The 15,730-nt window shown below is 41.3% G+C and overlaps 1 protein-coding gene across 1 annotated transcript; it reads right to left on the bottom strand.

Annotated features, from left to right (window-relative positions):
- Window positions 1–7,410: 7,410 nt before the first annotated feature.
- LOC139422077 (POU domain, class 4, transcription factor 3-like) lies at window positions 7,411–9,225 on the bottom strand. The gene is made up of 2 exons (XM_071173224.1): window positions 9,106–9,225; window positions 7,411–8,809 (listed from the first exon to the last, which is right to left on the bottom strand). Exons 1-2 carry the CDS (start codon window positions 9,223–9,225, stop codon window positions 7,919–7,921), a joined length of 1,011 nt encoding a protein of 336 aa, XP_071029325.1. The 3' UTR covers window positions 7,411–7,918.
- Between the last annotated feature and the right edge of the window lie 6,505 nt (window positions 9,226–15,730).

Below are 15,730 nucleotides of genomic sequence, written 5' to 3'. Positions count from 1 at the left end.
CAATGCTAATCTGCTTATTTATTGTTTGTTGACCGTTTTATTTAAGTTAAAGTGGCGTTAAATGACTTTACCAAGGGAAGTATTTTAATTATATAATGTTAATCTTTTTTATTTTTCTTTTACCTGAGTAGCATATTGATAATCTAATGCACACCTGTTAAATAATATGCATAATTTTATATTACAATATTTGTACTGAAATAAAGGTTTTTCATGACTAAAGTTCAAAGTCTTGTTTTTAACTTACACATTTTCCAGGATTTCCATGAATTGTCAATGGTCAGGTTAGACTGGTCATTAATTTCCACTGAAATGGCAGGGCTGGTGTGAAACAGTAGCTAAATTTACTAACATTTTACTCAACTGTATTCTCATGGCCCTTGAAATCGCCATTACTTTGTGTTTGCTAGCCATGATTTGATGTGAGATGCTCTACATCTATCTGGTGGGACATAATGTAAATGCTGGGAATGAAGAGCTTTTGAAGTGAATGCACTTTGCCACTCCCTTCCTTCCCTGGACAATGATCACTGAATTGATGCAAAGTGAGCTCTGAAGGGAGGCCATACAGTAGAGACAGCAGGAGCTTCACTACTGGCATGCAATCATTCATGTGTTATCTCATTACTACACTGAACAAAAATATAAATGCCACATGTAAAAGTGTTGGTTTCATGAGCTGAAATAAAATATCCCAGAAATGTTCCATACGCTCAAAAGTTCTCGCAAATGTGAACAAATTTGTTTTCTTCCCTGTTAGTGAGCATTTCTCCTTTGCCAAGATATGCCACACCTGTCAGGTGGATGGACGATCAAGAAACTGATTACACCTCATTACACAGGTGCACCTTGTGCTGTGTACAATAAAATGCCACTCAAATGTGCTGTTTTGTCACACAAACAAAATGCCACAGATGTCTCAAGTTTTGAGGGAGCATGCAATTGACAGAAATGTCCACCAAAGTTGTTGCCAGGGAATTTAATGTTCATTTCTCTACCGTAAGCTGCCTCCAACCTCGTTTTAGAGAATTTGGCAATGCATCCAACCGGCCTCACAACCGTGGACTGCGTGTGCGAACGGATTGCTGATGTCAACGTTGTGAACAGCATGCCCAATAGTGGCGGTGGGGTTATGGTATGGGCAGGCATAAGCTACAGACAACGAACACAATTGCACTTTATCAATGGCACTTTGAAAGCACAGAGATACAGTGACAGATCCTGAGACCCATTGTCGTGCCATTCATCCTCTGCCATCACCTCATGTTTCAGCATGATCTGTACACAATTCTTGGAAGCTGAAAATGTCCCAGTTCGTCCATGGCCTACATACTCACCAGACATGTCACCCGTTGAGCATGTGTGGGATGCTCTGGATCGTCATGTACGACAGCGTGTTCCAGTTTCCGCCTATATCCAGCAACTTCGCACGGCCATTGAAGAGGAGTGGGACAACATTCCACAGACCACAATCAACAGCCTGATCAACTTATGTGTCGTGCTGCATGAGGCAAATGGTGGTCACCCTAGATACTAACTGGTTTTCTGCTCCGCTCCTACATTTTTTGAAGGTATTTGTGACCAACAGATGCATATCTGTATTCCCAGTCACGTGAAATCCATAGATTAGGGCCTAATGAATTTAAATTGACTGATTTCCTCATATGAACTGTAACTCAGTGAAATCTTTGAAATTGTTATATGTTGTGTTTTATATTTTTGTTCAGTATAAATAAAACCAACAGCTTCCTCCCTCTGTTGTCACTGCCACTTTTTACAGTGCAACACTGCGGCCTGCTGGTGGTGCTTCTCACTGACCTATGAACTCATTGAGGCAGAGAGAATATGATTATTCATGGAGATACTAAATTATTCAGCTTTGCTTAATATTTCATCATTTGTTAAAGGTAAACATGGGTGAGCTACATTTAGTTTGATATATTCTGGAGTGTTGCGCATCCTTGCCTGCCCTTATTTGTATGTCTCAAGGAAACCTATTTGGCTTAGCTGCAGAGGTCACACTTTATTTGGATAGTCCGTCTGTAAATGCTCTACAGATGGTCACACTATCAACAAACTGTCTGTTGACAAGCAACTGCTTGCTAGGGTTAGGTTTAGAATAAGGGTAAGCGTTATGGTTAGTAGATAGTTGAAATGTTACTGATAGTCTGTAGAGCAGTGTTCCCCAACTGCCGGCCAATTTACCCGCAGGTGATTTTATTTGGCCCCCCAAAAAAAATTGAGCAAGAAAACAAAGATTATTTTAAAATATATTTATTTTTGGACATAAAAGACCAGAAAATCCACTCCAATACATTTTAATTTTGGACATCTGTTACAAAGTATTCCCACACATAATAGAGATGTGATCTAATACAAATTTAAGCAAGGTTTAAAATTATGTTTTAGTCCAATGTTATCTGTTTGGGCTTCTTGCGGTCAATTTGCAGTCTAGAAATGATCTGTAATTGTGTTCTGGCCCCCTGACCATCCGCTCAAGAAAGAATTGGCCCGCAGCTGACTGTAGTTGTAGCTTTACAACATCTACAGATGAACTATCCAAATAAGGTGTTAACCGAATATGAAGGAAGGTTTCCCTCTCCCTATCTATCTTTCTATAGTACAGTTAGGATCACAATCCCACAGGGAATCCCTAATAAAACAGTAATGAGCTGGTGCCCAGAGGCTATGGAATCTGCCCTTCGGTTCAATTTGATCACACAGGCTTCCCAGATCGAATCTGATCTGTGCAGGTAGAACCACATATAAAAGCCCCACATAATTGAGCTCAGGAATACTAGCTATTTGTACGCCTCACCCTGATTCATTGGCAGGGTTTTTCATCTTGTGCTTTGGGGAGTTTAGCCCCAGGGCAGCCTTCAGGCCTGGGGAGGAGGGGACCAATGACTGCATCTGCTGTAGGATAACCCGGGGCCCCTCTATGGACTCGCACTGTTTTCATGTCTCTTCAAAAGTCAGTCCATGGAGAGTGACAGCATGAACTCGTGACAATAATGTGCCTGCAGCCCACTCTAGTGCTTTGGTTTGGACGCTTTCTATGGGCGCCTGTTGTCACAAGACCTTACTGTCAAACTCCACAGGTCACAATGTGAACCCATCTGATGTGATCGACTTGGAGAAGTAGAGGCGTGACAATATGGCCGTGCTATTTTGAAAGCTTCTTACCTTTCTCCCTCTCTCGGTTCACTTTTTGGATAAGATTTCTAAAGACTGTGAAGAGATGTGTTCATCTGGTTTCTGCTTTCATGAGCTCTTTCAAGTGCTTTTCTAAGGAAATCACGCCAGTGTGAGTTATTTCTGAGTGGGTTAATCTCATTTCTCAGGGCACTTTTATAATGGAGCGCTGTTAAATTATGCATGCGGTGTATAATACTGTTATTGGGGGCGGTGAATTAAGCAGGTGGCATCCCAGGCTATATGTCCTCCCAGAAGCCCCCTCTCCTTCTGACTGTTTAAATTGGGTGGCACAGTGAAAGAAGACATTCAAGCATTGTTTCATACGCTTGACTGTAAAACAAAACTACAAAATAGAGAAAGAAAATATACTTATGCTCTTGGCTTTGCACATATTTATCGTTTCATGTGAGCTATAAGAACAGATTTAAATGTGTATCTTCAGTACTGTGTTTTCCCTAGTAACAAATTGTATCCAAACGGTGATGGTAACTACAGATAGCGAACTGCACACATGCATCAGCACACATTTGCATACTGTCAAATTGTAGAATTTAGGTGTTCGGTCCAAGGGTAACCATAGATTTGAGTCTGGACTGTTGTGAGTCTCTGTTGTGCTGGTGCTGAAATGAAGAACAGAGTATCCGTGTGGGAGGTCAGGGGACAAATTGCCTGATATAACCACTGCACCATGCATAATGTAGAGGCCATTCAAGAGCCTATGGAGAGAGACAATTCTGGGCAGCTAGCTGTATTGTTTAGTATTAAGAGAGAGGAAGAGGTTCCATGTAGCCCAGTTAATATTTCAGTGTGCTTAAAAAAAAAGATATCATATGATGCTAAATGCATCATACTGTGACACTTTCTGTGTTTTGAAAGTTCTATATCTTGAAAACTTGATTGCTGACATGCAAAACAGGGACTGTATCAACAGTGGACTAATGAAACAAATGCCCAAATATAGATTGAATGGAATTTTTTACAATTTATTTCCCAGTAGAACAACCTTTGAAATAGTAATGTAACAAGGTTCCTCACATGTAGAGAGTCTAAAAGTGACAAAAACAATCCCCACCTGGGTGTCATATGTACTCTATGCAACTGGTTAGTACTGTACAATATGTAGGAATAGCCAAGGTGGGAAAGATTGTTTTTGATAATGTCGGTAACTTATACAGTGGCCATGGCAAGCATCCACGGTCATACATACACACCTTTGTCACCTTTGTTGAAACATCTCAATTAAATGCATTCACCAGAGAGAAAGGTTCATGAAAAACCCAGGCTGAGGGAAAAGGAAAGTCAAAGAAAAGTGGGGGGTAGAGAGAGGGAGGACATGGAAGGAATAGAGGACGCACGAAGTTCACATTTGAAGGGCAGCCTCGTGTTTCCTAGTAACAGAATCCCTCTGGATGACTCGATGACATGCTTGGGAAGAGCTGTGGGCTGATTCCTGGAATGGCTTGGCATGTGATAAAAGTAGGAGAAGACTAATAAAATGCACAGAGGTAGCTGTCTGCCTCCAAATTAGTCACATTCTCGTTTGTTGCTACTGGCACTTTATGAATAATTGAGATGGCGGTGTCTTGGTTCTGCCATCGCCCCTACCTACCCCACTCGCTCTCCTCACAGGGACTGCCGAAGACTTAACCAACCAGGATAGGCTAAGAGGGAGAGGAGGGGTGCGCAGTGCAGAACACCGTCCGGGAGTCAGTCTGCCGCAATTAAACAGTGCTCTCATCCCCATTCTGTCGAGCACGGTCTCTCTGACCAGTCCATGAAAACATCCCAAGCAACCTTAACTCTCTCTCTCCCCCCGTCTCTCTTTCTCTCAAACACTCACTCACACCCACAAATGCAGACATAACAAGCCCACCACCCACCACATCAAAATGTAATATTTGATGATTCAATTGATATGGTCCAAATATATATTTATAAGTCAACTTATGAAGTTCTGAAGTTATCTAAGTTAATTATGCAATACCTTACATTTTTCATAAAAAAAATATTGTGCCTTGACTTTGTAAAAATACTCTTAAGATTTCAGAGTCTTATTTAAGTTATATTTCGCAGCAAATTTGCAATTGAACTGAAGTGAAAATGCACATAGGAATGTTTAATAGATAAATATGCTTGGGTAATGCAGCTCAATTATTGCATGATAAATTGCAATACTTTCCAACTGGGAATGAATAATAGAACGAGCCTCACTCGCCACATGCTCCCTGTCTTTGCAAACCTTCAGCTCAACTTACCTCATAGCAAGAGGTTTATGATATCAATAGGGGTATTACAGCGATCAATAATTTACACACGCTTCCTAGCCCCAAAAAAATATTTAACCTTCCTCTCTAAGTCATTTCTTTAACATTAATATGGCAAATCTTCAGACATTGGAAGATGAAATATATTCTGAAATTCTTTAAAGTTTGTAAAAAAAAATAAAACAGAAACACATGAAAACAAATATAACAAAACAGTTAGATTGAACAATATAAGCATTTCACTTTTTGGTGAAGCTTATTTATCCTGATTTAAAACCAGGATAAATAAGCTGCAGCCACATATCACATGTTCCCAAGACACAGAACAAGAGAGAAAATGTCCATTAGGTTATCCTCATGAGCAAGTAGACGATCTATTATGTTGCTTTTGCCCCTCCTTCAAATTATCCTTTATTAAAATAAATGACGCATTGCCTAAGCAAATAATCCCATTTTAAGATCAACGAGAACATTACAAATCCACTGACTTTATTTTCAAATGCTAAATATTGATCCTCTGGCTAAAATACCCAGAGAGCCTATTACACTTGGGAGAATACCGTGTGTGGCCTATAACTTCAGGTTATAGTGAATAACTTACAGTATATTTAACAATATGTTATTTTTGTTTTTACTTCAAATTAATATATACATCGAATTTACACAAATTGAATCAAATAATGATTTTATTTAAAGTCTCGACCTGCTGTTTCACTTTTACAGAAAAAAAGTATCCAATACTAAATGACTCATACAACTGCACTTATTCATCAGGAAGAGAATAAAGACAAATATAATGAAGTGAGTTGCTATTATTACAAGTTCAAACAATAATAGTACTTTCACATACTATTTCAAACTCCTATTGTATTACATTAGTATAATAATATATTTAACTTGAGTACAAAAACTCAGAATATAAGGGGTAGGGGGAACGACACACAGATAAAAACCGTGAAAAATTCTCTTGACTTTCGTACTGGTTTAAAAGATACATTGAAATCTTCAAATCCTTACCTGGCATTGTGAGAGTCCCCTCTATCCCTCGAGTCACGAGCTCCCATACACTGTCAGCCCTCCACACAGCTCCAAGCTTCGTTTTATACCAATATATAATTAATATTGCATCATCATTACTTAATAATTTCAAACCCCACGATATAACCCAGTGACACAAGGGCATTAATTATTAACCAATCTAATTAGGACCAATGTCCTGGTAACAGTGCGTCAATGAAAGGAAAACATAAATTATATGTGCATATAATTGTTGCATTGTGTTTGACTTTGGTTTATCATTCAGCAAAGAAATATGTACTTTTTTTTCAATCATATTTATGTGCTATATGATTCGTTTTTAATCGCAGCAGAGAATTGGTAATTCATAAATGAAACAAGTCATGTTCTCTGTGAAACTCATGGTTTTACAATGATTGTATCGCCTGTATCTTGAGGCAGGATTTATTCAGACCAGGAACAAACCCTGAGTTAATACTCCCTTAGTCCAACCCGAGAAACAAAATAGATAGTTAAATACAATACTACCTCACACAAATGGCAAAATTACTTTAAGCTCAACCTAAATGTTTTTAAATTGGTAATAAATAGCCTGTTGTAATAGTGGTAATAGCCTGCAAATGTCTAATTCTCTACAGTTGACTAAAACACAAAATAATCATGCAAAATTTTATCGAAATAATAAATTGCTGATTCAATGGAATTTGAGAAAATATTCAATGATTTATTAATGAAGTTTGAACTTCACTCATTTTGTCAAGTGAAATCCAAAAGTGAAGAAAAATACTCATAGTATTTCAGTGATACTCCAAACTGTTTTACATTTTTCACATCAAAATAGTCCATGACAAAATATGCCGGTTTGACATGCCTTATTTAAAATGAGCCTATTAAAAAAAATCAACTCGTGTTGCGTCATAAATAATGTGAATAGTATTTGCCTCGTTTACACACAACGGTAAATAAAGTTCAGCTAGTTCACAAAGAGAGCACATTTATTAGCATTTTTGGGTGGTTGTGTTACCCCTATGCAGTGAACACACATTCATTCCATGTTAAATATGAATCCTAAACGTCAAAATGGTTAGTGTAATTGATTAAATTGTCCAAACAACTAACAGGTTTTATGAGCATTCAACAGGACATATCACACGAGAGAGAAGTCATTTTCTCCCTCTATTTGTTAGGCCCTATAGTTTAGTTCTGTGATTGAAGAGGTGTCATAGGCAGTCATAAAATCAACAATGAACATTTCCTCCAAGATACCTTTAGCACGATACGTTTAATTCCAAACTAAACAACAGGACAAAAAAAGTGAACGAAATAATTGAAATTTAAATAAATCCTATAGAGTCTCAGTAGTAAATTCCAGTCAGGCATGAGATGTTGATAGATCCCCGTTATCTCTTCAAAATGTCGTATTTTAGGCATTATTTGAACTAATGCACAGCAGAATATTTCATCCTTTTCTGTTTTTGCCGTTGGTTGCAAAACCACACACGAACCACGTTCTTTTTAAGGTCCAGTTTTTCAGCAATTGCAGCAATTTTTTCCGAAGAGGGACGGGGCTGGATAGCAAAATATGCCTCCAAAGATCGTTTCTCAGGTGCGGCTATCGACGTGCGTTTTCGTTTGCGTTCGTTGCCATTGAAAAGGTCTGGCTTGCTGTTTTTCTCCCGGTAAGCAGCCTCAGCCTCCTCGAGCCAGGCTTGGAGGACAGGTTTTAGCGCAATCATATTATTGTGAGAGAGGGTGAGGGACTCGAACCTGCAGATAGTGCTCTGGCTGAGAGAGCCCACCCCAGGTATCTTCAGGTTGGCGAGAGCTGAGCCAACGTCCGCCTGGGTCACCCCGAGCTTTATCCTCCGTTGTTTGAACCGCTCAGCGAAGGCTTCCAGCTCCCTAGGATCCGACTCCACGTCGTTGACACACGACATTCCGTTGTGCACAGACAAGGAGTGCGGATGACCAATGCCCATAGCTTGGTGAAGGTGACCCATGGTCTGGAGGTGGTGCTGGTGGGCTTGAGTGGCCATCATAGAGGAATCCGGAGCCCCCATCCCGCTCACAGAGAGACTGGACGAGATGTGATCCAGGAGATCCCCCTCCAAACTCTGGTTGAGGTGGTGGTGGTGGTGGTGAGGGGTCAGGGTGGTGGAGTGGGTGATGGGCACCGTAGAGGAGTTGGGGGTGCAGGGGACACTACTCATGGTATGGTAAGTCACGTCAGGCTTGAAAGGGTGACTCTTGCCGTGAGAGACAATGTCAGCAGCCGCCAGAGCTTCCGCGCGTGCCAGTGGACTCTCATCAAAGCAACCGAATATATTGCCCTGAAGCTGCAAGCAAGAGTGCGCATATTGAAGTCAGTGGGGAATTCTGTCAACTCAGGATTAAAAAACATTTCAGGAACAGGGAGAACCCTCTTCAAAGCACAGGTCATAAAAATTAATATGAAAGTAGCAGCTTTGCTTAAATAGACATGTGGATGAGAGAGAGGGAGGGGTTGTGAGGGAGAGAGAAAGAACAAGGACGGTAGTGGATAATAAAGTCCTTCTGATCCACTTAAAACCTTTTAAATGTCTATTTTTTATTATACATTTGTGCCTCAAATAAATGACTAACATACCTGCGGGGCAGGCAGACACACCCTGCGCATGCCTTCCGAACTCGCGTGCAGGCCAGAGTATTTGGGCTCCTGCAGCACCGGGTGCATAGAGAAATGCTGCTTGCCGTTCATGGTCATCATCTTCGTTGCGCACCTTGCAGGTAAGTGGCCCTGACATAGAGGCAGGCTCGGTTCTCTGGCTCGCTGCTGTTACTGAGCTATTTCAATTGGCAGAACCTCCCGGTTTGTCTCTCTCTCTCTCTCTCCCCACCTGCCCCTTTACTCAACTTACAAGTTACAAATCATGGGAATAGCCTAGGTACTGTGCGCAAGCGTGATGCGCGCTTGGAAGTGAACGCAATTAAATGGCCCATGAAACAAAACGTTTGGGCCTATTAGGCATGTCCCACTGGGCGCAGACGTCATTTCAATAATCTCAATACCTTACTGTATCTAGGCCTCTATGTCTACATTAACTTGTGGTTCCAGGCTTAATGTAATGAACACAGAGAATATAGGCAGTCTATTTTTCCTAATTTTGTCATGTTTCTTCTCTCTTTGCATCAAGGATAAAACAGGAGAGTGGTTAGCTTCAGCACCAGTCTTGGCGTCTCGTGATTCCCACAGTTAAATGAGGGAACATGGGCGTTCACATATTCCACACGCTTACATTGTAAATTCGTTTTTGTTGTTGTTGCATATCCCCCTTCCATTGAGAGTGAGGTCATGGACAGGGCTCAACAATTGTTGACACAATAGTCAACACAAATAGACTAACAATTCCCTTACCCAATCAATTTATGCTGAGAATCTGAAACTGTGCAAAATGCAATTTATGTACTGAACCTTTTTCAAAACATTAAAAGAAACAGAAATACATCAAAACATTGTCAAACTTTTCTTCGTTGATCAAACTTTCTAATTATAGATGAAGAACAATTGTACTTCACACTACATACTTTTTCAAAAACGAAAGAGCAGTCTATTTCGCATGGAAATATGATTTGGTTTATGTATAAATCCCATGGCTATCTCTCAAGCAACAGCTGGTAAATTGATGTTAACGACAGTATTTGGATATGAGTTAACAGAATATAAAGTTTAAAGTTTGATTTTCACTGGCCAGTTACTTTAACAATTATTCTGAAACTACAGCCCTCTCCTATTTGCTCATACAGGTAACTGCCAAAAGTAAAAGAAACACCAACATAAAGTGTGTTAATAGAGCGTTGGGCCACCACGACCCACCAGAACAGCTTCAGTGTGCCTTGGCATAGCTTTTACAAGTGTCTGGAACTCTATTAGAGGGATGTAACATCATTCTTCCATGAGAAATACCATCATTTGGGGTTTGTTGGTGGAAAATAATCTCCCATATGTCTTCAATTAGGTTGAGATCTGGTGAGACACACACACACTTTAAACCCCTTATGCTCATTTGGCTGAGTTTCCAAAGGCAAAGGCCCAATTCTAATATTTTTTTCCACTAATTGATCTTTTGACACGTTAGATCTTTTTACCTCAGCACTTTTTCAGAGCTGATCTGATTGGTCAAAAAACCAATGAGTGAAAAAGAAATCAGAATTAGGCTGTTAATTGTTAATGTTAATTGCTACTACAATACTTTTGGCTTTAGCCTGTTGGCTATCTGGGAAATACAGGTAGCTGCCAAAATAAAGGCAACACCAGTAAATTAGGTATACAAGTATACTGAAAGCAGGTGCTTCCACACAGGTGTGGTTCCTGAGTTAAAGGGATACTTCTAGATTTTGGCAAAGAGGCTCTTTATGTACTTCCCTGCAGTCAGATGAACTCGTGGATACCATTTTTATGTCTCTGTGTGGGGTTTGAAGGAAGTTGCTAACTAGTGCTAGTGCAATGCTAACTAGCGTTAGCGCAATGACTGGAAGTCTATGGTTATCTGCATGCTAGCAGATACCCATGGACTTCCAGTCATTGTGCTAAAGCTACTTAGCTTTGGCTTGCGAAACCACACCTAACTTCCTTCATACTCAACATAGAGACATACAATTGATATCCACAAGTTCATCTGACTCTGGGATGTAGATAAGGACATTGCCAAAATCCTGAAGTGTCCCTTTAATTAACTCAGGAACCACACCTGTGTGGAAGCACCTGCTTTCAGTATACTTGTATACCTAATTTACTGGTGTTGACTTTATTTTGGCAGCTACCTGTATTTCCCAGATAGCCAACAGGCTAAAGTCAAAAGTATTGTAGTTTAATCAGGACTGACCCAAAAAGTGATAACTTTTATGCTGATCATCCAATAGGACACACAATTGTTATTTACAGATATGTCTGGTCTTAATCCTCTTTATTGCATTGGGATAGTGTCAGTTCATGATTATCTACATTGGCTAAATCTGATTACTGGATCTTGTAGATAGATACATAAGGCACCTACACACAACAGCAATGTTGGCTGGGCAGTACCTTGCTCTGCTCTCTATCCCCCATCCAGGTGAACACCTATTCTTAGTGCATTATATCTCATGTGGCAGGCTGACTGTCTCTCCCAGCAGTAGAAAGAAGAGCCAGGTAGGCCAGTGACACAGTGCTTCCATCTGATCCGAGCCACCTTTCCTCCGGTTCCCCAGACAGTGAATAATTCAGCAGCACAGTGGCAGGCATCCATTACCACATTGGCATGTTCTTATTCATTATAGAGATTAAAACAGGCAAGGTCTTTTCTCACAAGGACCTGTCGCGCGCGAGAGAGAGAGAGAGAGAGAGAGAGAGAGAGCACCTTGGCAGGGCACATAGTCTTTTTGTATACAGTAGGCCTACTTTAAGGGAAGTCAGACTCCTCGAACTCCCCTTTACACTTGTATCATTGTCAAGCTGAGGTGCAAAGATGTTCAGAGATGAGTTCTGAATACACAGGACATTGTGTTATAAATCCATTGTGTCAAAAGAGCACTATCCTAAAACTTGCTTGATGTTGTTGACGGGGATGGGGATAGGGAAGATATTTCATTGGGGTTCAACAGTGAATTCTGGCGTCCCAGAACCACCCCCCTCTATACCTACCCAGTCTCCTTCCCGCTTACTTTGGGACCCAGCTGGGGTATTTTCTCTTCAGCCAGAGCCACTGGCTATCCCTTTCAGCAGCCTCTGACGTTGACTTGATGGCTTGGAGTAAGGCTTGGCCGTGGAAACCAAGGTCCTTCAGCAACCTGGTGGTAGATGTTGCCACAAATCCACAACAGACAACCTCCACTGGGCAAAGCCTCACTTTCCAGTCTAGTCTCCCTGTTCTGCATCTGCTGCAAGCTTAGCATACTGCAGCCTCTTCCTCTCGTATACCTCGTCCATATATATCCTCCCAAGGCACTGTTAACTCCACTAAGTAGACAGCATGCAGAGAGTTGGACCATAGTACCAGGTCTGGTCTTAGGTGGGTAGCAGTTACAGTGGCAGGAAAAAGTGTGTGAACCCTTTGGAATTACCTGGATTTCTGCATAAATTTGTCTTAAAATTTGATCTGATCTTCATCAAAGTCACTACAATAGACAAACACAATGTGCTTAAACTAATAACGCACAAACAATTATACATTTTCATGTCTTTATTTAACACACCGTGTAAACAATCACAGTGCTGGGTGGAAAAAGTATGCGAACCCTTGGATTTAATAACTGGTTGACCCTCCTTTGGCAGCAATAACCTCAACCAAACATTTTCTGTAGTTGTGGAACAGACCTGCACAACAGTCAGGAGGAATTTTGAAGGATTCCTCTTTACAACACTGTTTCAATATTTTTGGGATGTCTGGTGTGAACCGCTCTCTTGAGATCATGTCACAGCATCTCAATCAGGTTGAGGTCAGGACTCTGACTGGGCCACTCCAGAAGGCATATTTTCCTCTGTTGAAGCCATTCTGTTGTTGATTTACTTATGTGTTTTGGGTCATTGTCCTGTTGCATCACCCAACTTCTGTTGAGCTTCAATAGGTGGACAGATAGCCCAACATTCTCCTGCAAAATGTCTTGATGAACTTGAGAATTCATTTTTCTGTCGATGATACTAAGCTGTCCAGGCCCTGAGGCAGCAAAGCAGCCCCAAACCATGATGCTCCCTCCATCATACTTTACAGTTGGGATGAGGTTTTGATGTTGTTGTGCAGTGTATTTTTTTCTCCACACATAGTGTTGTGTGTTCCTTCCAAACAACTCAACTTTAGTTTCATCTGTCCATAGAATATTTTACCAGTAGCGCTGTGGAACATCCGGGTGCTCTTTTGCAAACTTCAGACGTGCAGCAATATCTTTTTTTGGACAGCAGTGGCTTCTTCCGTGGTGTCCTCCCATGAACGCAATTCTTGTTTAGTGTTTTACATATCGTAGACTTGTCAACAGAGATGCTAGCATGTTCCAGAGATTTCTGTAAGTCTTTAGCTGACACTCCAGGATTCTTCTAAACCTCATTGAGCCTTCTACACTGTGCTTGTAAGGGTTTTCCTGTGGTGAAGGAGAAGCGGACCAAAATGCAGCTTGGTGGTTATTTATGTTCTTTAATAAAGGAACTAGACATGAAATAACTAACAAACAATAAATGTGCGAAAACCAAAAACAGTCCTATCTGGTGCAAACACAGAGACAGGAACAATCACCCACAAACACACAGTGAAACCCAGGCTACCTAAGTATGATTCTCAATCAGAGACAACCAATGACACCTGCCTCTGATTGAGAACCATACTAGGCCGAAACATAGAAATACCCCAAATCATAGAAAAACAAACATAGACTGCCCACCCAACTCACGCCCTGACCATACTAAATAAATACAAAACAAAGGAAATAAAGGTCAGAACGTGACAGTGCTCTTGTACTCATCTTTGCAGGACAGCCACTCCTAGGGAGAATAGCAACAGTGCTGAACTTTCTCCATTTATAGACAATTTGTCTTAATGTGGACGGACTTTTAGAGATCATTTTGTAACCCTTTCCAGCTTTATACAAGTCTACAATTCTTCGTATTAGGTCTTCTGAGATATCTTTTGTTCGAGGCATCAGTGGACATCAGAAAATGCTTCTTGTGAATAGCAAACTCAAATTTTGTGAGTGTTTTTTTATACGCAGGTAAGCTCTAACCAACATCTCCAATCTTGTCTCATTGATCGGACTCCACGTTAGCTGACTCCTGACTCCAATTAGCTTTTGGAGAAGTCATTCGCCTAGGGGTTCACATACTTTTTTCCAACCTACACTGTGAATGTTTAAATGGTGTATTCAATATAGACAAGAAAAATACAATCACTTGAGTGTTATTAGTTTAAGCAAAGTGTTTGTCTGTTGTTGTGACTTAGATGAAGAGAAAATCACAATTTATAACCAATTTATGCAGAAATCCAGGTAATTCCGAAGGTTTCATATACTTTTTCTTGCCACTGTATGCCTGATGAATCTGACAGAGTTTCCAGTCTCGGGCCGCATTCAGCTGTCCAGCCTTTGTCCTTGGAAAGAGCTTCCTTTGTTTTTGCCCTCTATGGACAAATGCTTTTCGTTGCACAGGGTCACATGGGGAGCACAATTGGCCCAGCGTCGTCCAGGTTAGGGGAGGGTTTGGCTAGGGTAGGCCGCCATTGTAAAATAAGTATTGTTTATTAACTGACTTGCCTAGTTAAACAAAGGTAAAATAAAAAAAATGCTGCCAGGCACTTCAGTGCTTTACTGTGCCTCCAGGTGTACCTTTCTTGGGAGAGGCTCACTTTGCTTCCATGTGTCTGAGGGTTGCTGGTGTTGAACACAGGGGGCATGATGGATCTTCACCCAACCACTGGTTGGGATTTTGGGGTGACGGAAGCACATTATGTCGATCTGACAAGGATTATGCCCTCCATGTTCTCCCACCTCATCCACTGCCCCTGCTTGTGAGAAAGCATTGGCACACCTTGCTGCTTATTCCTGACGGCGCACTTGATCCTTAACTAGCTTCCGCCTCTCTGGAGGTGTTGCCTTGTGCCATTAGGGCCGACTTTCTCTGAGACCGAAGCCTCCACTTCTCTGTTGCACTTGCCCTACGATGTCCCCGTGTCAGAGGGCTGCTTTTGCTTGTTGAACTGCTTCCCTTGGAATCCACTTCTGTCCCGTTGACAAGGTTGGTGAAGCATCTCTCGATGCTGTTTCCCGAGACGGTCAGTGTCATCTCTAGTCTTACTTTAGTGCATTTGAACTCTGCCAGATCAGAGAGAAGCAGCTCAAGGACTCCTTTACCATAGAGGCCACTGTTGCTGAGGCATTGTGGAGCTCCTAACTATTTCCTCATGTAGGAGCAATTCATCCTCCCCATCTTCTCAACCTTTGTGAGGGCAATGTCGTACACAGTTAGCAGCCACATCAGACGGGGTAACAGTCCAAACTGCAGGCACCGAAGCTTCAGCTTACCAGGAAGCATGGATCCGTCAATGCTCTCGAGGCCTCTGATGGTCTCCTGCCTTAGCACCTGGGCTTGGTCTGTGTCCTTGAGGCTTGCATCATACCATCTTCCAAAGATTTTGATGGGCTGCTCAGACACTTTTGGTATTGGTTCATCATCGATGAATAATCTTTTGTCAGGTAGTTTACCTTTGGTGACGGAGATGCTTATTGACTTTTATCTTCATTCTGGCCCACTTGAT

Source organism: Oncorhynchus clarkii, chromosome 12 (assembly GCF_045791955.1).
Source record: "Oncorhynchus clarkii lewisi isolate Uvic-CL-2024 chromosome 12, UVic_Ocla_1.0, whole genome shotgun sequence".
Classification (NCBI taxonomy): domain Eukaryota; kingdom Metazoa; phylum Chordata; class Actinopteri; order Salmoniformes; family Salmonidae; genus Oncorhynchus; species Oncorhynchus clarkii.
Note: the sequence above shows the minus strand (reverse complement) of the source record. Positions and strands in the feature narration are given on the sequence as shown.

What these genes read in the sequence shown, in the direction of transcription:
- LOC139422077 (XM_071173224.1), bottom strand. Translation starts at nt 9,225, where the DNA reads ATGATGACCATGAACGGCAAGCAGCATTTCTCTATGCACCCGGTGCTG. An exon ending in TGTGTCTGCCTGCCCCGCAG is followed by an intron (nt 8,810 to 9,105) that starts GTATGTTAGTCA and finishes TTGCAGCTTCAG; the next exon opens with GGCAATATATTCGGTTGCTT.